Source organism: Clavelina lepadiformis, chromosome 5, assembly GCF_947623445.1.
Source record: "Clavelina lepadiformis chromosome 5, kaClaLepa1.1, whole genome shotgun sequence".
Classification (NCBI taxonomy): Eukaryota; Metazoa; Chordata; class Ascidiacea; order Aplousobranchia; family Clavelinidae; genus Clavelina; species Clavelina lepadiformis.
In genome coordinates this window covers 5,351,462-5,376,161 of record NC_135244.1, presented here as the reverse complement: position 1 = coordinate 5,376,161, position 24,700 = coordinate 5,351,462, and the positions used below count along the sequence as shown (strand labels likewise).

At 36.2% G+C, this 24,700-nt stretch overlaps 1 protein-coding gene across 1 annotated transcript; it reads right to left on the bottom strand.

The window, feature by feature from the left end:
* Positions 1 to 1,755: 1,755 nt before the first annotated feature.
* Positions 1,756 to 14,154, bottom strand: LOC143460085 (neutral ceramidase-like). Its single transcript, XM_076957462.1, has 24 exons — positions 13,288 to 14,154; positions 13,039 to 13,176; positions 11,692 to 11,910; positions 11,408 to 11,560; positions 11,237 to 11,344; positions 10,987 to 11,151; positions 8,606 to 8,676; positions 8,086 to 8,229; positions 7,848 to 7,938; positions 7,674 to 7,759; positions 7,396 to 7,523; positions 7,195 to 7,256; positions 6,885 to 6,965; positions 6,614 to 6,751; positions 6,290 to 6,417; positions 4,861 to 5,047; positions 4,532 to 4,644; positions 4,288 to 4,422; positions 4,034 to 4,132; positions 3,770 to 3,865; positions 3,555 to 3,698; positions 3,360 to 3,413; positions 2,746 to 2,831; positions 1,756 to 2,587 (listed from the first exon to the last, which is right to left on the bottom strand). The coding sequence occupies exons 1-24, from the start codon at positions 13,802 to 13,804 to the stop codon at positions 2,386 to 2,388; spliced, it is 3,345 nt and encodes a 1,114-aa protein (XP_076813577.1). The 5' UTR covers positions 13,805 to 14,154; the 3' UTR covers positions 1,756 to 2,385.
* Positions 14,155 to 24,700: the final 10,546 nt, after the last annotated feature.

The window sequence follows — 24,700 nt, the reverse complement described above, 5'->3', positions numbered from 1 at the left end:
TATCACAAATTTGTTAGATGGTATGGTTACCTATCTGTAATGTTTATGCAATCTTTTTACTTTTGGTCAGTACCGGTATACCTGTTTTGGTGATAACCCGACAAACCATCATCATGCCAACTGTGTTTCTAAATTTGAACAACCACTTCTGCATATTATGTTTTCATTTATGTATTGATAATTGTTTTCATGATTTACGTTGGAAATGAAAAAATAATGCAATAACACTTCATATCATAATTTTGGATAGCCACAACATTGCACCCATGCATGATTACACCCAACATAATTGCATCCATAAGATATAGCTTACAATTTGCAAACATATAAGTGTATTCATATGGAATTTGTTAAATTATATGCGAGGTGACAATAAATTATCTACTTTCATGCTTTTGCTTGCATGAAAGCTTCATAAGCTAAGTGATGTGTTTAATTGTCACAAATGTTTGTATCATATACATGTTGGTTATTAGTTTTTTATACACATCTAAAAAAGACCAGGTAAATCATTTACCCATTTTGGGTTTCAGCCTTTTCCAAGCAAATAATTGTCCGCTGTTGATGATTTGCTACAGGGCTAGTCAAGTGATCTTCCCAATATAACATGTAAATCTTCATTGATAATTCATACCCATGCAAGACATCCCAGAACATATATTATATACATAGATACACATAAATATATATTATGTTATTAAACAGAAACATCAATTTTCATTTGCTTTGACCGTTTATAAGTTAATGCCAATTTTTTGTAATCTTATGCTGTTCTTGCTGTGAATAAAATTTGGCCCATTATTTCCTGACTGTTCAACAAGTCCATGTGTGTTGTTTTTTATTTACTCTTTGACCAGCTTCTGTGTTTCACTGTTTTCCACTTAGTTAGTAGCTCTCCAGCTCATTACATCTCACAATTTGGTAACTTGTTGTTGACTCAGATAACCATTTGTTAACTTGGTAAATTACTTGTTGCTAATGCTGTATTAATAATAATATTACTGGTATTGTCAATTCAAAGCCATTCATTTTTATGTCATGTCTGTATGTATAAAGTTAGAGTAATATTTTCGAAGAAGAGTTATGCCCTTTACAAAGTCAAAAAGTGGTGTCAGTCGACAGTTACATTATAAACACATTTTGCAATTTCCACTGATTATTTCCAACACTTATGGTTAAATGCTATGTAACTTGTAAGTAAACATTTAAAATTGAAATAAAATTTTCAAGTGTTTATTTACAAGTTTTGGTGAATAAATCAAATCTTGTCTGTTTGCTTCTGTGGGTAAAATTTATATGGTATGAGAGGTTAATGACCACTTGCTCTGCAATGAATCATGAATAAGTTGTCATTCATAGAACCTTTAATTAAAAGAATAATACTCTTTCCTGAGAAACAGCCAGATGAAGAAAGACCACAAGTGTTTATAGTTAGGTAGTTAACCCTACAGGTACTATTACTTGTGGAAAAAATTCCTAGGTGCAATTACCACAGTTTGTTGTAAGTAGTTTTCTTAAATGGAAACACTTAAGTGATAGAGCTAAAAATTATTCAGGTAACAAATACTTAACATCTGTAAAGTTTCTAATACAAATGTAGTTACATAGAAATTTGTCATTGTCAGTTGTGAAATCATGAAGACAAATTTTTAACAACTAATGGTAAATTACTGAAATAAGTGCCTACTCCTAATTGCTAGTTTGGGTTTCACCATTACAAGCACGGCAAGAGGCATCTCATTTCAATAAGCAATGTTTATATGAAATAGTTTTATTGGCTAATATAGCATTCTACAGTTGTAAACGTCTAAGAGCAGCAGTCACAGAACTATTGCAAAGGAATGTCATTCTTTGCAGCAAAAGCACAGTGAAGGACAAGTGAAATAACAACCAATCATTGAAACAATGCCGAATCTTGTGTTAATGATATACCTTGCTTAATTGATGAGGTTAACTAATGGAAATTTAACACACATAAGACCACGAATACAATGAACAACACAGTGGCAGTTTTATACCAATGCTGTCAGGTGGTGCAAGGTACTGTCCAGCATAATGAATTACCAATTAATTAAGCAAAATTTGCTGCAAATTAATTTTCTCACATTTAACAAACTTCACCCATCAAGCAAAAAGCGCTTTCACAAGGTAATAAAAACTCCCACATCAGTAATAATTTGAAATTTCAAAATATGAAGAAAATGTCTTTTTTCTCAAAGATCATTTTAAATAAAAAATAAAATTTTTGCATAAAATTTGGGCAGAAATTTGTTGCTTTATACATTTATCAGAAAAGAGCAATGTGATATGAATGACAGAAGAATAGCTATCAAGTACTGAAACATTTCCATGGAATGTCATGTCCCCATGACTAAGTAAGTGGTGCTATGAACTTTCACCTTTGACAATAAAACTTTTTGATTGTCCGTGATAGCTGTATATTCCACCATTCCAAAACCACTTATAGTGTCCATAGTGGTTTATCCGATAACGACCACTAGGTGTCTCTGGTGGGATTTCCCACTTAACAGTCACTTCACTTAATCCGCGAATATGTGCCATGTATGACGGACGCTCCCATATGTACCTGTAGATGGCCATAAATCATCAAAAAAAATAAACTTTACTTCCCACAGCAACAGAATTTATATGCTTAAGGAAAATGATAACATGCCACATGTTATAGTGACAATTTTAACGCAATAATTACAGCTTGTTGACACGTTTAAAATCTTTGTTATCTACCTTGTATACCAAGAAGCATCTGTATATACAACTGTCCAGATATCCTTTTCAGTTTCTCTTTCAACAGTTAAAAACGTCATATTTGCCTTAAAATGAACAACAAAGATAAATAACTTGAACATGACAATAAGAAAATAATAAAACAGTGCATGTTCATCGCAGTTTTCAAAATGTAAACAATATCTTAAATCCCATCTTTACGTTACAAAAGCGACATCTAGAATTCAATCTGACTAACTAAACACAGGGCTACAGTAGACACAACTGTTGCGTTTGTTCATAACTATTATGAAATCGATGTTTAAACCCTGCCATTTCAGAAAGTAGTAGGAGAAAATAAGTTTGACAAGAACCTACGACAAGTCGCAAAGATTAAAGGGGATTAGCAATTTTTCAGAAAACTCAAGTAGGAGAAATTGTTCAGTTTAAATGTGTCCCATAGAGCCATATAAGAAGTATTTTTATAAATGTTACGCTGCTTATGGGTTTTCGAAACATACGAAACCAAACATGGGGAAATTTTTGAAGTAGTGTGCAGAAGTACCATAGTTTTAACAACAACTAAAATAACTTTCACAAGTTTAATATCAAAATTTAAGGTAAAAATTTCTTACCGTCGGACTATTTCTTGGATTTCCAGACACGTACTGTACAGAAACAACTTCGCCCTAGCAAAATACATTTCGCTAAACTGGCGGTTCAAAATCGTGAACAACATGCTGGTACAAAAGCGTTCAGTGTAATGTTGTCTGTGAAATCAATTTTGACAGCAGCCTCACAAAGCTACGGAACAATAAGACAAAATTTACCACTTTGTAAGCGTCGTTTGCCTCTTTCAATACGTCGCCGAATGAATTTCCAAATGGTGACGTGTCGGTGATAACTCCTGGTAAAAAGGAGAGCAGTTTGTCTTTCATGTCATGTGGTTTTGCGTCTCCTTGCAGAGTTTTATTCTATAAACAACATTTGGTTAAAATCCTCATGTCCTGCAGAAAGCATTTTTAGATGATTTTACTGCACGCACCTCTGCCATTGCGACTGCCATCTTTCGGTATTGTTGTATGTACGATGCTAGAGTGTGTGGACCATGTATAGTGGAAGCTCCTTCATAACGTTGTTCCTGATTAAAAATAAAACAGCAATAGGAGTAGAATTCGCTCGACACCATTCACATACTTATTCACATGACACGAGGAAACAAAAGTAGTAAGAAAAATGATGCAAATATTTACAGCATCAGCGGTTTTAAAAGATATTTACAAATGTTAGTTTAAAATAAAAAGTGCACCTGATATTCTTCAAATGTTGCAATGTAGTCAGAGTAAGTGTTGGATAAGCCAGCAATAACACTTTCAAACTTTTCACCCCGAAATTTCTGTGAAAATTCCTGAACACAAACATATGCAAAATGTCATTTACAAACAGCATCCAAGACACAGAATGCAGAAGTTACCAGAGCAAATACCATCACTTTCAAGATACCAATATCGCAAAAATACGAAAAAATGTTTATATATGTGTCTATCTTTAGTAGATTTATACTTCTAATACTGCATCCATTAGCCTCCTTCCAGACATGGTGGTGAATTCCCCTGGAACAGCAGATATCAGTAACTGGCCAACACGAAACAGCTGCGTGCCCACTACATTTGGTTGCCAAGCATATGGGACATTCATCTAAAAGCACATAACCTAAATGGTGCTGTGAGGCATTGTTTTGATACTTTGCAGGAAATTACAGCGACTGAACAAAGCAAGATCTGTTATTAAATTCAGCCAGTATTACCTCGCCTGTATCTAATAAAATAGGTTTCGGATGATGACAGTCAATCTGTTCCTGAGATGGTGGGTGCATAAAATTTCTTACCACCTTCCAAAAAGCATTCCCAGAAGTATCACCTACATTTTAGTACAATGTTATGAAAAACTTAGAGTATGAGCATCATGATTACTTTTAGGACCAACAAGCAACCAAATTGAAACTTTGACCACCGTGCTCCGACATTGAAATAAAAGTACACGCAATGCAAGATATAGTTTTATTCAGAAAGTATGTGGTATATAAGTGACAGGGATTAATAGCAAGGCGGGCTGTTTATAAGAATGTGTACTCACTTTGTTTGAAATCAAAAGCCCCAGGTCCATCGGTAGTACCAGCGGCAAAGCTAAAACCCATCGCTGGCTTGCAAGTATGTCCAGCATATGTGGAATTGATTTTCACAGTTTGGTTTGTCATATCGATATATTGATGGACAGCCTGGACGGGGCCCCTAAGTAAAATGCCAGCTTTGTGGTAGAGTTCCTGCAAGGGCAATAAGGAAATTATATTGGAAATTCACCACAGTGCCTGCTAATTTTAGTGCGTTACAATTTAAAATGACAGATTTGACAACGGATGTGGAGCCTAATGCAATAACTGCAGTGTTACTCCTACGAAATCAACACATGGTTGCATGCCTTCCTGTTCCCATTCTAGACGCAACGGCATGTACCATAACAAACATATTTAAATGTTTACATTTTAATGATTAGATGTTCATTGTAACTGGTTCGTGGAAGAACAGTTTGTTTAATTCAAGAAAGTATTTTAATTGAAGGTGACAACAAAGATTATAAGAACGGATTGGTATTAACAAGGAATAATTGTAAAAAATCAGATATGACTAAACACTAAACAAGGTGATCTTTTTCAGAAAGTCACAATTGCCAACATTAGTGGGTGCAGAAATTCACTTAAATTAACAATTTCAAGGTATACTAACACAAACAACAACGACAATGTACTGTCAAATATTAGAAAATGTTAACATTACATTCTTTCCTCTTGACTCCATACTACATTCTATCAGAGTAAGTACAATTCTCAACATTAACTACATCAAAGATGAGACACTTCTTTATTTAATATTACTGTAGTAGTTACTAAGTTTTTTTACCAGCACTGTCTTTTTGTTTTTGGATTTCCATACTTCTTCCGCAACTTTGGAACCATTTTATATTATACACCAGTTTTTATGTCTATACTTATACAGTGCTTTGGTGACATGTTTAGTCTACAACTTAGATGTTCATTAGCTGAGTGATTCATGAACTTGATTATTTTACTTTTACTTTCTAATTTGTCAATTATAACCAAACAATTACAAAAAAAATAGTTGTGTAATAAAAAAGACAGGATATAACAGCATTTTAAAGGTTAACTTGTAATTAAATTAATTAGCACGGGCTTTCGCAAGCTTGAGCTTACTTCAGTCACAACCGATGAAGCAAGCTCAACCTTACCAAAACCCGTGCTGATTAATCAAAAGTTAAAAAGAGTGTTTGTTGTAATCTGCCTTTTTTATTATACACTGAAGTTAACAGGGCCCAGCTACCATCAACATGTATAGCTGGAAATAGTTTAATAAGAAAAAATATATATTTTATACCGACTAAGTCCACTAAGGTCCGATGTTTGTAATGTGCTGCTGTACATTACGGGAATAAAATAAAATTAGAGCTTGTCATGGCTGCTGAAATATATTTTTGTCATTTATTCACCTACCATTGCTTTTAAATATTGGTTATTTCCAATAATCTTGTTGCTTTCAAACATGTCCTTCCCAGGTCCAGTGGCAATGCAGTTTTGTACTTTTCCACCGCACGTACTATGCGTGTCATCACACGGAAGTCCTAAAAATCCATTAACAAACATGCTAATGTCACACAAGACTCTACAGCATTAAAATCACAGGAACATCAAACTCTGTTCGTTTAAAGGAAGTTTGTTTCGGTTTTCAATATTTAAATTATTATACATATTTAAATATTCAGTATTCTTTAAAAACTTTAATATCTAAAGTTAGCTACAAGCTAATTTTGTGTGTACCAGTATCAATGCAATGCGGTCCGTGAGTGTTTGGTGAAACATCTCCTTCATTGCTCTGTGCAAATGCAGCAACAAATTTGCTTTGTCCTGCAAGTGCACCTGGATCCATTGCTCCCTCAAACAGAAGCTCAGCATAACCTTTGCAGATTACATTTAACATAACACCAATTAAAACAAAGACACATCGAAACAGGAGTGTTTTTAAACTGATAATATATATATGCTTTAAATGCTACTAAAATATAGATCTACATGTGTAACTTGTACGTACCTTTGTTGTCACCACTAATCAACGAATTGGTGTTGTTCATACTTGTGCAATGAACAGGAAACCAGTTTATCATTCCAATTCCTGACAAGAAATTTAATGTTATTAATAAGGAAATTGACTCCAAAATATTTAATTAGAAATGGAAGAAGAATCAGAATATCACATACAACAACCTAACAGGTGTGTTACATAAATTTTTAAATATATTTATGCATACTTGAAATGTGAAATATTTTACAAAGAATTTCATCTCGTCCACTTGTTTACTTATTAGTTATTAAAACTAAAATTTATTATGCATACTATATACCTTTTTTCTTTGCATCCAAAAATTTAATAAGTGTCATCTCTTTGTCAACATTAAATTTGTACCTACAAAGGCAAGACAGTAAAAAATTTTTCAATGTTTCAAAGACTTTTTGCCAAGTTGACTACAAAGTGTACCGACTCATTGTACTATGTATAAACGTGTAACCAGCAGAGATGGAAAAGATACTGAAACAATACAAACCTGTCTTTTTCAGACTGGGGATTATTTTTGTACGCAGATGGACTTCTGTTGATGTTGGTTTCCAATAATTCCCCTTTATTGATGAGGATATATCCGGGTGCATAATTACTGTGAGCAATGCGGATACTCTGAAATAAAGAACTACTTGGAAACTGACGAAAGCAATGACATAACTAGGTTATTAAACAAGTGGTACAGTGGCCATTGGATATGATGCGCCAGAAAATTAAATCGTTTTATGACGAACAAATTTGCAGAGGACAAATTTGCCAACAAACCTCCACAATGCCATTGACCATTGCGGTAAGAGTCTCTGGAATATAACCAAGCGAAGTGACTTGAAATAGAACATCCTGAAGAAAGCCTGTAACAGTTGTGGCATTTTTAAACTTTATCGAATGTTAAGTAGTCCATGAAGTGCAAGTTAAATCATACGGTGGCCTTAACAGTACCTGCCGGAGCAGAATGGGTATGAATTCCGCTTATGCACAGATTATCAGCAGTGTATTGATCTCCATAAGCATTCTTTAAGATTTTTAAAACCTGAAAAGTTGACATCTTATAAGCACAACCGTACCTGCAACTACAAGTACAAGCTACCAGTAACACATAAAACATATGTGACGGCTGTCAGCAACTTAGCTTCTCATGATAGGCAACAACAGAAAGGTACCATACAATCTCACTCACTTCCAGTTTCACAAGCATTGATCCCATACATGCATCGATGTTGACAAAAACAATTCTCGAGCGGCCTTGACCAATTATAAACGCTCGCGCGTATTGCCTCATATGAATGCCACCGGCTATTTGATCAGGATTAGCATACCCCATCTGGAAAATTATTACCAGTAATCAAATTTTTTCTTTGCTTGCTTGAGTTTAGCCTGTATGTTGAGCGTGTAAGTTAGACTAAAAAAATAAATTTCTAAGTAATCTGTCTTAAAAAAAAACAATGTCCACGCACTAGAAATGGGTATTGTATACTTCCGATTACAATCAATTTCCTATAATTAATATATTAACCTATCTATTTTGTCAGTTTATTTGAAAAAAACAAAAAGGCTGAACAGTTTAAACAGATCTAGAAAACCCTTCTAAACGTAAATAATAATATGTGAACAAAATCAATTGAGCAAAGCCCGTTGTTTTCGCTTTATGCTATTTTTATTTAGGCAAGTTAAACTTGTAGCGCCAAACTGTAACTTACCATATTTGCATCAGCTGCAGGTCCAGTAATATCCGCCCGTCCTATTCCAATCATATAATTGGGCTTTGTATCTAAAAAGTGAAATGAAAATTTGAAATATATTAAAAAGTATACCCGACAAACAAGAGAAATAAGTGGCCGTATACATCTCAAGCATTTCCTTGGAAAACTTTAATTATTTTGGAAAAAAGAATTGAAATTTACAAAATTTCAATTTGAAAATTTATAAAAAAGTAATCATAAGATTGTTGAACTATGAAGTTTTGACTGATTATGAACAACAATTAAAAGCAAAATAATATCGTGGTTCTCTAATAGCCTACAGCCTACAATTTTCTGTGCATACCACAAGGCGCTATTAGCGGTATCCATTAATTAAATTATTATTTGAAGAAAAGTGATTGGCTGGAATGCAACGAATTTATCACGTCATACTAATCACGTGCACAGCATAATCGAACGCAAAGTCATCAAATGCCGTTATTACAACAGTTGGCTGTCCATTGTTTTCATAACGAGCCAAATAGACGAAATGGATCATTATGAATCAGAAACCACAGACAGAGATTTACTTTGTCGGTGAATGAAACAATTCTGACGGTCAGTGACACGTGGCAGTGTCTTACAGTTATATTACTTCAGTCGTATTTTTTTCTTTCTCTTTAATTCATTCCAAATTCCCAATAGGTTTAACCATTTTGGGCGTTGCCGAAACAGCGTAACCAACCGAAGGGTTTAGTTGGCAGCGCCATTGTCTCGTGAATATCAATTGACAGAGAACTTTGAAAGTCCATTTCGCAATTACGTCATGCTTTTTCGCTTTTAATCGTGGCGGAGCCTTTTTCGGCAAATAGTGAAGTGCTCGCAATGAATCACGTCATACAAAGAGACACGTGTTCCGGAGAGCATGTTAATCAGTTCTATTGCGTTTGAGGCTTTTACATTTTCTGTCGACATCTTGCAGGCAAGACGAAAAACGCGGGCATGGCGTTGTTAATAACACGTTGAAAATGCCGATTAGGTACGTGGACAAACTCATTTGATCTATGCAGTAAAAACGTGGCTTCGAATACTAGTCGTTGTCTGGCTGGCATAAAACCTATATGACGTATTAGGTGAAGAGATCTACAGTAGAGTGACGAGAAAAACGCGGCAAAACACCATACAAGGTGCTCATTTCGACGCCATCCATGACCTCATAATGGTACGAGTGGGCGCTAAACCAATCAGAGGAGGCTTTCAATCGCCTCATTCAAGTGTCATACTTCAGCGGATTGCCACAAAAATTTAAACTAACGTTTTTAAGTGTCATGTTAAACCGGCATGTTGCCTAGCAACGTATCACCTTTATGATCGTCCATGACTCATCGTCACATGAAAAACACCCACTTTCCGATTTCTCACAGTATAAGCTTTTCTTTAAATTGGAATTAAATATTTCAAAACCCTCCGCAATTTTCATTTTACGCCAAAACAGTAATGCTCACTAGCTACACTAATGCGTAGCCATACAAAAATTATTAATCGATTATTTTTTAAATAAACTTCACAGTATACTAAAGGTTGACGCACATCGCATGTGTGTCAGATAAAAGAACAAGAAATTCTGCGAGCACGTGATCCGACGTGACATACGGAGCAAAAACTGCTCAGTACTCAACCAATGAAACGCAAGAAAAATAGGTCGCGTAGGCCGGTGTGTTACGCATGGTTAAACAGCTAACATGTCACTGAACATTATACCACCATCGTCAATATTACACTCACTAAATACTGTACAAGCGGTCGTCTGTAAATTTGATTGTGAACCTTTCCCAATACTGCATATTGCTAATGAGCGGCGAATTAGTATTTAAACCGTAAGTTGCAAGGCTCCAATTAATTTGCGAGCAGTAATATTGCTTCAACAATATCAAGACATAACCTGAAAAAAAAAACACCTGCAAAGTCTTGCATGCTTTGCGACAAAACATCTTCTGGAAACATACGAAAACAAGCAGCCTGCCACCACAACCACGCATCAAGTAATGGTGGCCATGTGATAAAGTGACGCAACGACACCGATGTCGATTTTATCTGTAATGTATGGCCTTGAAAAAAGCGATCGCAAATTTGTCGACAATGTTTGAAAAATATTCGAATACTTTCGCATGGAATGAAATTACATGGATGTGACTGTATGCGCCCATGTCGCACAGTAACAATTGGGATTAGGAAAAAAATAACTGCCAAATACTCTACCATCAAATATAGGTCAATAGCTAAGCACGTAAACTATGAGTCCAAAATACCCGGCTACACTATTCACTGATAAAAGCGAGTATGGCACCTAGTTCTTATATGCAGATTTGTCTATGACACAAGCAAATATTGGTTCTTACCATCAAAAACTTTGCTGAGGTTGAACTGGCTGGGTAGGTCGTATTGCAAGCGGTTAAGAAGTTTGACGTCATTTACAGCAGCTTCTGTTTTAAGTGTCTTATTTGTATCGATTCTAGCTTGGACCGTAGTGCTGCGAGACACTATAGCACTAGATGTTCTGTCACCTTTATAGCAAAAACAAAAACATGATTTTTTAAAAATCTGAGTATCACTGCTTAGTAATCACTAAACTTGTGATTGTAAAATTACTTGTAGTGGAAGGTGCAAGAGTTGCTTCGGTTTCTGGCTGCACTGAAGACTCCCGGAAACCTGTCAAGCTTGTGGTAGCATGAGAAGTGGATATCCGCTTACCAGAGCCTATAGACATGATTAGTTAAAATCATACGTCAAATCTGGCAACAAACCCATTAAGTTACTCACTTGACGTAATCGTGGGGGTTGGCGTGGTGGACATCTTATGCGCCTTGGGAAGGCTAGTTTCTCTACCATAGTTAATTGGCTGTGTTTGATCGATAGTAGTTGGCTTATACGTAGACGATAGAATGACGTCATCAATAACGTTGACAGAATTTTCTAGAAAAGTATAGTAAAGAACTCACTTAGCTTCTAAGTTATAATATATAACTGATTCCTGTCAAACGTAATTTTTCTTGCAATAAGTCACATGCATTCTTTGAACGAGATGATTAGCTTTGGCGACATACTATCTGGTGTTGTTTGAACTTGTGTTCCTGTGGACGCCGCCACTGATGTTGTGTAGGATGAAGTCGTCGATTCGATGGATGCAGATGTCGGAGGGGTTCCGTTTTGTGGAAGAGTGGAGTGAACATCGAGTCGTGTATTGTTAGGAAGAGGAGGACCATACCCAGGGATCTTATCAGGCCGGGATCCAGCAATTGGATCGTTTACAGTGTGAGATTTACCTGAAATTAGTTGATGGTTATATGAAAGATTGTAGTTACGACAGCTTGCGTTTGAAAAAAGACATTTCGAACTGTTAGGAGTTCGCTTCGTTGTTTAGGGAAACAAAAAACAAGCGGACAACAACATGCCTATATCCGTCATCGGCATACTCTTTCAAAAGCGTCGATGCTCTCTAGACTGGAGTATAAACAGTAAAAGAATATTTACTTACGGAAACTCTCACTGTTAGAAAGTATTTGAATTACAATTGAACCGCCCTTCGTATATCTATATAAGGAAATACATTATAAATAGAACGATAGTTTAGACTAGAGGGTCTCATTCTGCTATAAACGTTGGAGGTACAGCGTGGCGAAGAAAAGACTTAGAGCTTAGACGTTAATCATAAGCAAAAGGCATTCATCACCATAACATTGAGTTATAAACTCTTTTTAACGTGTTTTTATAAGATTTACAGGCGAATGAATTTTAACTCGCAAAACAATATTGTATAGAAAGGAAACACATTCGGGCAAATCATAACATAAACTTGTTTCGCTTTCCGGCACTATACGCAGATAACAATAAACAGCTGTTAGTCGAGTTCCGTAAAACGCAGAACGTTGATGCCCTACTGTAAAAGAACTTTTGTGACACGCAACCAAAAAAAATCGATCGATTTGCCATAAAACGACCCTCAGTAGCGGAAACGGCGAGTCCTCCTCAACAAATGCTGTTACGTTTTTTGAGGCTTTAACAATGTTATAGTTACACGCGTTGATTTTAAACACTTTATAACCAAAAATTTCACACCGACGTTAAGCTGGTTACTTGTTCCCTGGTTACTTAATCAATATCGAGAAAATCTTTATTTAAGAATAATTAGTCTACACGAATACGTAGGCTAACTTTATAACATGTAACCAACTTTACCAGCAAACAAGTACTGTAGTTGAATAAGAAATCACATGACAGGTAACCATCGTCATGTTTTTGAATAAGTAACTGAATAAATAACTGGGGAAGAGACAATTAACTTCACATCTGTCATTGTCACGTTATAAATTAGGTGTTATTTCGCAGTGACACAAAGACAAAAGTTAGTAAAGGTTTTATTACCGGTAATTTAAGTAAATTAAATTATTTACCGTTCATAGATATTGCCAACGCAACAAAAAATCCGATCCATAGAAACAGACCGATGACGAACAAGATTTCAAGCCTTCGCCGACGACTTAGTGTCAAAAGCCAGCTCTTGTAACCAAAGGGAGATGGCATGTTAGGGGCTGCAAAAAGACATATCAAAGATAAAAAGATACAGCTCCTCTGAGAGATTTAAACGATGCATTTTAATTATGATCTAAATATCTAATGTTCACCTACGATCGTTTACTCACAATTTACACCTCCTAGGGCTATCGCTGCTTCCCGAGCTCTCTTCTCATCGTGCGTTGCACGTAGCAACTGCATCCACGAAGTCTGGTGGTTGCTGTGTGATACATGCACTACCACAGCTTCACTGTCCTTATCTCTAACTTCATTTTCTTCCTGGAGAAAAGGAGTTATTTCTTTCGGAGGATCGACGTTGTCGTAATTTTCCTCAGCCTCTTCGCATCCACTGTCGCTACCAAGCGTTGAGGATGTTTCGTCAGAGGTAATTGTTGCGTCATTTGTGACGTCACCGCTGGAGGTCGGCGATTCTACATTAATCTCACAGCCACTGTCTGTTACAACAACCTCTTTTGTTATTTTGCAAACGGGAGGACTCGCATTATTCGAAGAGGAGCTAGATGTCCGAGAGGATCTCCCACTCTTTGGAGGCAACGGTGGACAATCACCACATTTTAGATCAACGTCAGAGTGAATCGATGTTGTTTCAGCTTGACTCCCTTCCTTGCTTTCTGTTAGTTTCATCACTATACGTCACCAGATAACACACGAAAAAGGTCGGTAACACGTCAAACCTCTTGACTAACACTCACACCTACCTAACCCAGTTTCCAGCGAACTGGTAACAGCAAAAGTACGAACCTATGTGAGAAAACGGCAATAAGTGTTAACAAGTTACCCACTCAAGTAGATGACAGTATTCATTCCTTTACTAGACATTTCAAAAGCGATCTGCATAAAGGAAGCCGTTTTAGTACAGCAGACATGTTGTGCAACTTAACGGTCATTTGCTCTCTGAACTGAAAAACTGTTACATCGCAATAGCACCATTGCGCCCCTGGAATATTAAAACCAAATACCATAATAGCATGTAATTGCGTTACTGGCTTATTGAAGAGTGCCGACACTCAATTATAATCAACACAACCCATTACGCTGACCAGATGCCACCGTATGTTACTAACCAAGATTGATAAAGGCGTTTCAGATTTGTCATTTGCGCAACCTGAGATGTGGCCCAATTCATGGTAGTGTGTCTATGCGTGCAAAATATATACAGCACACTTCGTTAATTGATTACCCAACGTTTCCCAGCATCCAACCACACAATCTTGGATATCAAGCCGCGTATTTATGCAGCAAACTAGCATTATGATCAACTTAATTTACAACGTATATCATCAGGCAAATAAAAGACTCGGCGCTGCGTAAAGCATGTACGATACGAATCGACGCAAGAAAAGAAACGTTTGTTAACGAGTTTGCGCCGCAGTTCTGCAACGCATGAACCGGGAATAAAAAATAATTTTAAATGCAAACTTCGGGTTGCCTTTTTACAGCTGGTGACAGCCAAGTTACAATATTGACCTGTGCGGAAATACCACAGTTGCTTAACTCAATTGCATACCTTCTCGGATTCTTGTTTGTCTTGGATTGGCTAACCTGTTTTGGTGACGTTAACCTGGCGTATCAACGTTGTGCGTTACATTTAAATAAGCCATACAGCGTGAAATTCATAAAGAAAGAAAATACTTTCAGCTTAGCGTTTGTTGATCAATGAGCACCATGGTAAAACTGATCATGGATTTGACAAAATCCAGCAAATACGCTATACACTAACATTCAACTAACTTGTGAACTTCTTCAGCGCTTAGACTTGGAGCAAGCAGGCGGCAAGAATATGAAAGGTCTATATACGCTCTTCTCCATATATGTTAAAATACCTTTCGTTCAAGCTCTATGAAGCATATCACACTAACGCTACCATGGCTTTTACCTCATCGCCAGCTATTCGAGCCAAGGTCTTATAATTTTCAGAACTTTATCTTCTTATGCGGTAAGGGTACTGTACCGTTGTTTTGTTGCTTGATTAACGTTACCGGCATGTCATCCAGCTCAAACGAAAGTCTGCCAAGGCATGAATGATTTTTTCGAACGCAGTCTTTATGTTATCTAAACTAAAAATAGCTTGCCAAATTTTTGGCGCTTTCCTAATGATATCTTATTATTGGAAAGTTCAGCCTAAAACAGAATAGAACGCTCTTTCTCGTCAGTTTGAAGCAACTCTGAAGTTTTGAAGCTATCATAGCCACTATCTGCTTCGCATCACCTTTACCGAAGCATTAATTATTGCCCAGTAATAAGCGGTTCAGGTTTAATGCACTGCGCGCCAGTCTTACATACGCCGGCTTCGAAACCACGCAAAATAATCTACCTGCAAGGCAAACCAGCTGCGTGGCCGTACTATACACTCCAGCATTTAAATCAGCTTTGTGGACTCTTTTAGTCCGCGCGTGACATTTACACGATCACGTGATGAAACGTATTTTAAAGAAATAAAGATGATAGGAGCGGGTAACTCACTCATTGATCCGGCCCATCGCCATTCATAATGAATGATGGGGTTGTTAAGATGTACCGTATAGAGAGACCACAGAACCTTAATGGCGCCGAGGTCTCACACGATATTGCGGGTTAATTCGACAAAGTGTTAATCGCACGACATTTTTCACTAAGTACTGAAATTATTGATATATCGCGGGAGATACGATTACACGTAACAACTATTTTAAGTATGTTTCATGTTAAAAGACTGCTTACTACTCATTAGTAGGGCCATTTTTATTTTGACCTAAAAAAAAATTTTTTTGACTTTATTTTTATCAAATTTTGACTTTATTTTGACCTAACGAAATTGCTTATTTGTAGAGGCCACAGTTCTTCCTCCAGTTACCCAAACATAACATTTTGTCGATTTCAGACCCAAACGTAATATTTTATCGAAAAGTCAAGGTGTTATATTGATTATAAAAAGTGCGTCGTGTTTTTTGGCGATAGATTTAGATAGCTTGTGTTATTTTGTCCTTGTGAAAAAGGCACTTTGCCTCGATTTTCTCCGCATGGTAAATTCTAATAAACTGCAGATTAAACAATTAATCAGAAAAATCTCGACAAATCTGTCTAACTTTTGCTGAAGACGATTTAGCTTGCTTAGGCATTTTTGTAGCCTAATACGGAATGTCAGTAGGCTATTCCTAAAATCCAGACTGTTGATCTTCGAAAAGACCACGTTTATGAAGAGGAAGTGTTTTATAAGAATTATTTAAATACGCAACAATGAATAAACGATGGACAATTTGCGATAAAAGTTACCGCTGATCCAAGTGGGCATTGTGACTTATTTCCTGTTTTTATGGGTTAATATGGTTTAATTGTGTCGCAGTTCCTGATTTACAATGCTTCCACGAGGATTTTTACAAAAATTACTCTCAAAAAACACAAAAACTTTGTCAAAAGCCATAATTTGACAAATTTTGACTTTATTGTAAATTTTGACTTTATTTTGATCTATAAACTTCTTAGAAACAATCCCCTAGGTGCTGAAAACAACTTTATTCTTTGATTCGTGGTCAGACGAGGTCCTTAAAAAATTTTGACTTTATTGACTTTTGCGGGCCCTACTCAGTACTCATGCACATACCTAAAACAATAGATAGTAGGCTACTAATTTAAGTCACTGTGAAACTAAACAGAAACCATTAAGGATAAATACAATTCAAAAATGGGATAGTAGCCTACTTTGCTTTTAAACCAAGGAGAGTATCAATTTTCGGATGACAAAGAACGGAATAGCCCCTATTCGGCTGAATAATCTTCTTATTGATAATAATCAAATGGGTTTAAAGTTTTTAAAGAACCTCCGCACTGCAATAAGAATTATACAATGTGAGTTTTGCATGTGTCTCACTCTCTTATTTCAGCTCCAATCGCATTGTATTAGATTTACAACTACCTGTCCTGTATTTTTTGTTACGGCACCGATGCGCCATTTTGCGGGTCGTTAACAATAAAAATTGTCGTTATACCTGCAAAGTTGCTGTAAAAGTGTAAACTGTAAAGCAATTTCTGCAGAGTTTTGTTGTTTTTGTTTTGTGAGTTTTGCAAAAACCACACCAATGAAAGAAAAAGCAAAAACTAACAAATACGGTAAGCGTTTAATGGGACGGGTGCACTTGTTTTGCTGCAATTAACTCACCAATGTTTGGTTTGGTTTTGGATAGCGCAACTCTCATGTCGTGTACCCTCTGAAACTGCTATAAAGCTTTGAAGACTAATTCTTATTGCGGACCCTCTGAAACTGCTATACGGAACCCAGTTGGTCCGCGGACCCCAGTTTGGGAACCGCTGGTTTAGACAAATGTATTAAACAGTTTTTGTTGTGTTTTAGCTGCAGTTTTTTTGGCAGTGATTTGTAATTAGCTTATTTCCCTTTTCAGAATAGGCTAGGTCTGTGTTCAGATTTTTGCCCTTCTTTACTACTATAAATTTTAACTTTTTTTACAATAATGCGTAATTTAACTACTTGAGTTCTTCATACGTCAAAATTTGTTAAAAAAAAGTTTTTTAATGTCAAAATTTTCAAAATTTTTAATTTTTAGGTCAAAAACTTTCGTTTTTTAGGTCAAAAAATAATCGCCCTAGTGATATCAAATGTACATTGCACATAGACATTTTATAAGCCGGGGGCCTCTGTATCGCACATAGTCTGAGCAGCGCAGATAGTTCACATACGTTTTTTCAATAAGCATATAGCCATATAAAGTTTGGGTTAAGCTCAAAGTGAGGAAAAACTTCAAAAACAAGTAGGTCTTAAATCAAAGAGTAAGTTAGTTGTCAGCAAGTATACCGGTGAAAGGATTTCTACTAATATGTAGTAGGCCTAGTTAAGCAGTTATTGCTATAAATAAATGACAAGAAGCCCAACTATGGCATAGATGTCAAAGGAAACAATAAGGATGACCAAGGTATTCGTACCAAGTATGAAAAAACATTGGCTAGAACTATTTCACCGGAAAACATCGTACGTTCGAAGGTATTTTTCTCAGTTTCTTGGTAACCTAACTTACATGTAATAACATAGTAACTTGAACCTAACTTTAAATCTACCTTCTAATCTAAATCTAACTCAAAAAAACCTTAAGCAGCTAAAATCAACTTTTTGCATACTCATTCTCCTAACGGTTAAGACCTAACCTAACCGCCTAGCTTCAACAATAGGCTGCGCGATCTAAATATTACGGTGAAATAGTCAATATGAGAAGAGTTTCGTCCGACCGACAAGTAAACACTGTAGTAATAGGTATAATTAATGCATACAAAACAGGAACATTTTGCAACAGCAATAAACAAGCCTAAGCTAGCTTACCGTTGGTGTATTTGTACTGGTTGATGTAGATTCAAACCTACAGTACAGGGTGCAGTCTTGGCTGTTCGTTCTAGCCTAGTCCGTGTCCGGTAACTACGGTAAAAGCAAGAATGCGTTACCAGTTCTGTACTGTTATGTGTAACATGTTTCTGTACGGTTATGCAGAAAACATTACCTGCTACTAATCACCTACCTATGGAGACGTATTCCATCCAAAAAGCGTTAGCTAGCCTACCACTACTACCATATCTAATACGTATAGGTATGCATACAAACGTAATATTTCCAAAAAAATTTAATATAGTATGCGTAACGCACATGAGCACGTAGGACACGGGAATATTTGAGAAGTAGGCTACTTATGAGTGAAGGCTTATTACGACTTGCCTCTTCACCTGGATTTTACAAACTACCAACTGAAATCCATCGGAGTTAGACTTAGAATTTCTCAATACAGCATAACACCCTTGCAGTTCCTATACTTGTCTACAGCAATAATGCTTGCAGTCAGTATACAATATCCAGTACAAAGCATGGTTAGATGGATTTTTAACTAGCTAAACAAATCCATGGACTATGCCACTATGGTATTTCCTGAACATCCCGCAAAACAACAGTTTCTAACCCTTTTTGGTCATCGACGTTGGGACTTGAGACATTTACAAAATATTGCCAAAAATCATAAAAGTTACAGTTTCTGTGAGTGTGCTAAATGGAAGCTAAACTACAGTATACTTTCTAATCTAACAGACCTTCCATTTGCAGTCATGTACTGCGTTTGTTGTACACAAAACTAACTACTACGTTGTAAGCATATTTGGCAGCATAATGAAGTCTATTGTTGATTAGCAGTAAGCTATAATGTCATAATGACCATTATCTGTTGGTTAACTATTCATTCATTAGTGATACAAAATTTCCACTGGCCTGACACGGCCCGCTGGCGCAAGCCTACATATGAGTAAAATATCAAGTTTTTTTTCAATTTTATTCCAACTATAGGCCTACATACCGTCATAGTTTGGGACTTCATTCACCACAAATCTGACGCCTGCACCCGCGAGAGCACTATTTCGGTTATTAGGCTACAATAATAGTATGGAGGACTGAGGTACGGCATGGTAGGCCTATCAATCATATCATCGGACTGAGGAATGTCTTCGCACGACTTAAACTCGGCGATGATTCCTCATCGCTCGAGCGCCGTGTACCGAGATAGTTTTTGAACAAGTATCCCATATCATGGATATCCTATATATGTATACATAGGATATCTCTTATTTTTCGCCATTGACTGTGTATAGTATGCAACTGTAGAGAGCGAAAAGTATGGTACAGTACTAACCTTATTGTACAGGTAGACTGGTTTCGATTGAAACCATGTTATATTTGTTTAGTGTTGGCGGAAGTTGAAACTATTCACTAGAACCACTGAATAGCAGCATATGTAGTTAATGTTTTGTCCAAGAGTGTTTGAAGAAGATAGCCACTACCCACTAACGCAGGGGTGTCAAACTCAATCGCACCAGGGGCCAAAACTCAAAACTTATTTAACGCCGCGGGCCGTAAGGATAAAACTTGATTGAACGTTTCGTGACACGAAACATGAATTGGAACAGGCAGCGAAACAACACCAAATTTTTGTTTTTTTTGACGGTTTTGGCTGGGAATAAATCGATTTATTCTATCGTATGATGAGGCAACTGTTGTGCTGCTGTATTGTGCGATTTGTTATAATCTTGTTTCTTGCTTGAAAAAACTAAGTTATACTGCACAATGATCTCGCGGGCCGGAAATAGTTCCATGTATAAAATAGCATTACGGGCCAAGTTTTATTGTAAAGCGGGCCGGATGTGGCCCGCGGGCCGGGAGTTTGACACCTATGCACTAACGAATAATAATAATAATAATAGGCATTGCAGCAATAGCGCCTCGGAGTATCAGGCTCGCCGCATTATTAGCGGTAAGAGCCGACATGAGATTCATGGCAATAGGTGAGAATTAGAAAAACTGTAGCTTAGCGGTCTTAGCTTTCGCTTCATGACAGCTGAACCTTGGCTCACACATGCCTGCACTTGTTTTTACAATTCAGGTGTTTCGACCTGAATCACCTGTTATTTACACTCCCAGGAAGGCTACTTGAACTTTTCGACCTTGTTCAATAGTTCGCCACACTTCAGCGAGCACTGAGCAGGGTTTCTTGAGAGACAAAGTAGCTTACCTCAATTATCTTTATTTGCAAAAAATGCAACCTGATTGCTTTTTGTTTGGTTGTTTCCAATTCTTTTTGCCGTCCTTATCGGAAAGTTCCGATTTGGTTAAATTTCCGTTCGTTGCGTTACAAAATTGCATAACATTCCTGTATTCCATTTATCGTGTGCCATCGGCATTTTTGCAACAGTTTGACCTTACTGTTTGAAATTGACATAATGTTTACGATTGTATAGATTATAGAAAACAGTAGGCCTAATGGTAACATCCTGTTTTGATAGCTGTATGCTCTCATTGGTGGATGACTTGTGCTGTTAATTAACCTTTGTATTGCATAATAGGCCAATGCGCCCATAACTTTTTGTTTAGCAGTGAATTCACACAAAATCTGAGGCAGCAGACACAAATGATGGTCAGGCATGTCGCTGCCACAGACTTTGATTTTGTGTTCAACAGTAATTTACATTAATTCCATAAATACTTCTGTCTCTCTCTGAAAAACATTTCTGGCGCTTCACTTCCAAATACGAATGAGAATGAACATTTTTCTTTCGCTTTGGTGCATATTTTACATTCTTTCTGATGTTAACCACGCTAATTATTTGCTGTATATTCGCGCGCGTTGGCACATTTTACACGCTTCCCCCTAAGCTTCCTTTAGTTAAAACCACAGGTGAACCGTGGTGGTGTTGAAACAGATAAGTTAAATAAAATTTTATTTGTTTGTAGGTGAGCGCCCATGTTGGAGTCGGCACTCTGAACTGCAACTACACTTAACGGGTGAGTTACCTGAAGTTAATTCTAAGGAAAGGTAGGCTACTATTCTGAATGCAAGTCTGACTTTCTCACATGTTGCAGACGCAAAACGAGCGAATACGTCAAATTGCTTTAAAATTGCAGTTAGAAGGAACCTTCGAGCAAAGAAATTTTATCTGGTACAGTAGTACCAAGACATACATTGCTTTATCTACGTTGTGTCGTTGTTTAGTCTCGAGTTCAAGAATTATTGGTTTGTAGAACTGATGAATATTATGAGTCAGTACTGTAGTTATATTAGCCTAATTTTACTTGTAGCAAAAAGCGATTCGGGTTAGCTCGGAGGTAATCTACGACTAAAAGCGTCGTTTTCGACTACGAATGTGAGTGTCACAGTTGGTGTTTTCAGAATGTCACCCATTGGAGTCAACGCATTATTACCAGGTTAAAAGTTCATTTATCTTAAGAGACGCTTCAGTTTACAAGTGTCAGACTGCCAACCTTCACAACGGCAGACCAGACGGACACGTATTTAAGCTCAAAGTTGCACGGGGAATTAACTTTTTATTCTGTTAATATTTGATGCAAAACTCTATCATTGAAAACTTGGAATATTTTTCTGCCTTTTTTACTGTCTGAACCATTGAGGAAATATGTTAATATATATATATAACCACTTATATATATATATGTTATAACGTTATGTACGTTAACTTTTTATCATTTTAAGCATAAAACATTTTTTTAATGCAGGTGTGTACAGTATTGCACGTTTAAAGTCCCAAAAGTTGTTCTATTTCGAAAATAAAAAACTCACATCGGCAAGAAATGCACTGCTTGCAAGGTAAGATAAAAATCTCGCTCTTATGTGCAGGATTGCACGCATGAATGACATTGCAAACCTGACTAGCCATTTCCTAGCGCAGACTGGAGATTCCGACTTAGACAACTCGGCGAACTCAGTGCCCTCAGGCTTAATCACGTTACCTAAAGCCGCTGCTAAAAATTTCTCGGATAAAGTTAAAGGAAAACGGTTTAATGATTACGAAAGCCAGCCAGAACTAACCGCAGCTTGTAGCAATTACTGCAACTCAATTTTTCAATTTAAACCATACGGTACGACTCAAAACTAGACTCAATCAATCAACTTCTTAAAGTAACCTAAAACGTTATATCCATGGGATTAACTGTAGCCTCCCAGGCTACATATTGGGAAGCACTTCTGTATTTCTAGCTAGCTGCCTTTGGATAATTAAGGCACGCAGCTTTACAGGCAAGGATGTATTAGAACCAGCAGCCTGACAGCCAGGCATTGTTTCTATTTTGTCTTACCTTAAAGTTGAAAGGGTTATGCAGGATGTATCTACCTTACTTTCTTGTGATATGATACTATACGATGTACTGAGGTGTGTCAATTTTTGAAATTTATGGTGGTTTAAAAACCTGGCAAATGTTCAAGAATGTTTTTCTATATGTAACAAATTTTGTGCTAATACAGAGAAAAAATATGTGTTACATTGTGAAAGAAGTTAGTATCAATTCTGAGCTAATTCAAAACTGATGTTAGATGATGGTAATAAAAACAAAACCTGACCAATTTACAATGCAGGTCTTTGTTTTTCTCACTTTAGTTGATGAAATTTTTGTTGGCTGCTTAATTACGTAAATTGCTCTTGCTGAAAATTTGTTGTAATTGAAATTTTTACTTGAGCTTCCTGGATTTAAGTACGTTGTGAATACTCACAAGTTAGTTTCTTTTAAGATTTAGACTGGCATTTCACCACAACAACCAAATGCCTTTTGAGATGCACAGCCATCAATTTTCAATAATCAAAATCTATTGACATTGACACACATCCAACTTGTGATTATAATTTTTTTCCAGTTCTATTTCCAAATTTCTTCAGATCTTTTTGTGTCTGGGTGATCTTGTTTTCATACATTAATGTTAAACCTTGTGGTGAGGTTAACAATTTTAGCAAGATCTGGTTAGTAGAACTTTAGTGCGAAGACATTTTTACAGGCTACGAAAGTTTAAATTTTCTAGCTCAACTGTATCTTAAATTATATCATTATGTAAATATTATTTTCTGAGAAAGTTTTTGGACCACCATAGTATACCTTTTAAATGCGTAGTTCTTAATCATTTTCTTGACAAATTATTATCATTATACATATGATCCAGCTTTGTGTGGTAGGTCAAAGTAGGTTTTAATATCCTCTACTACGATTGTCTTCGTGGTAAATGTTTTTAACACAAGCCATTGTTTAGTAGTATAATATGAGAATTTCTTAGCGACAAAGCAAATAATGCTAGATTCCATATATAAATAATATATATGCTTTATTTGTGAAGTATATTTGCACATGTAATTTATATATACAAGGTATTTGGGCCATATAAATAAACTTGTGCTCTTATCAGGCAATTGTTTACTGGCACCAAATACTGAAGATGCACTGTTAATTCAAAAATTTTTACTTCCGAAAGTACATTGGTTATGACATTCTGACTGACTCTCATATTGTAGTTAGTAACATGATAAAAAATTCATAGATTTAAGAAGTATTTTTATTTACTGATAATTGAAAAATAATAACACTTATGATGAAGCACACAAATGATTTTGTATAAGATTTTGTACTATAGGTCTTTATGATTGTAAAAAGTTGCTCTGACAAAGGCGCTCTGAAAAAACCATCAGAATAATAAGTTTAAGGGAATAATAGTTTGGAAAGGTGGTGTTAAGTTTTACATTGTTAATATGTAACCAGTTAATACTGCTTGTCACACGTGCGTGTTTTAACTGCCATGTCAACATTTTGATAGCAAGCGTGTTGTTTTTGGTGTCAAATATGTTTTCAAATATATGGTTTATTTGCTTAATTCAACTTTAAGCAAACTTCTTACTAAATGGTACCAAAATATGACTGAACAAGGAAAAGGTTTATAACTAATCACAAGTCAGCCCACAAACACACTGAAAGTAAATCAATGGGTGGTGTGTTGGCTTCAGTACGTTATGTGTAGTGTGTAGTCTTATTATATGGTGTAATTTGCCAGTTTTAAAAAATCTTCTCATATTACTATTAGCATGTAATGCTGTCAGTATCACCAATAGAAATTAATTATCACAATTAAGTATCACAATCGAAAATTATTATCAATTAAGTATCACAATAGAAAATTAATTTAAATGCTTACTTAACTAAGTATTGAATATTATTTTTTCATAATATGTTTATAT

Coding starts and splice junctions, on each gene's coding strand:
- LOC143460085 (XM_076957462.1), bottom strand. CDS start 13,804: ATGAAACTAACAGAAAGCAAGGAAGGGAGTCAAGCTGAAACAACATCG. Junction 13,177..13,287: donor AGCCCTAGGAGGTGTAAATT/GTGAGTAAACGA, acceptor GTCTTTTTGCAG/CCCCTAACATGCCATCTCCC. Junction 6,966..7,194: donor TTTGGATGCAAAGAAAAAAG/GTATATAGTATG, acceptor ATTTCTTGTCAG/GAATTGGAATGATAAACTGG.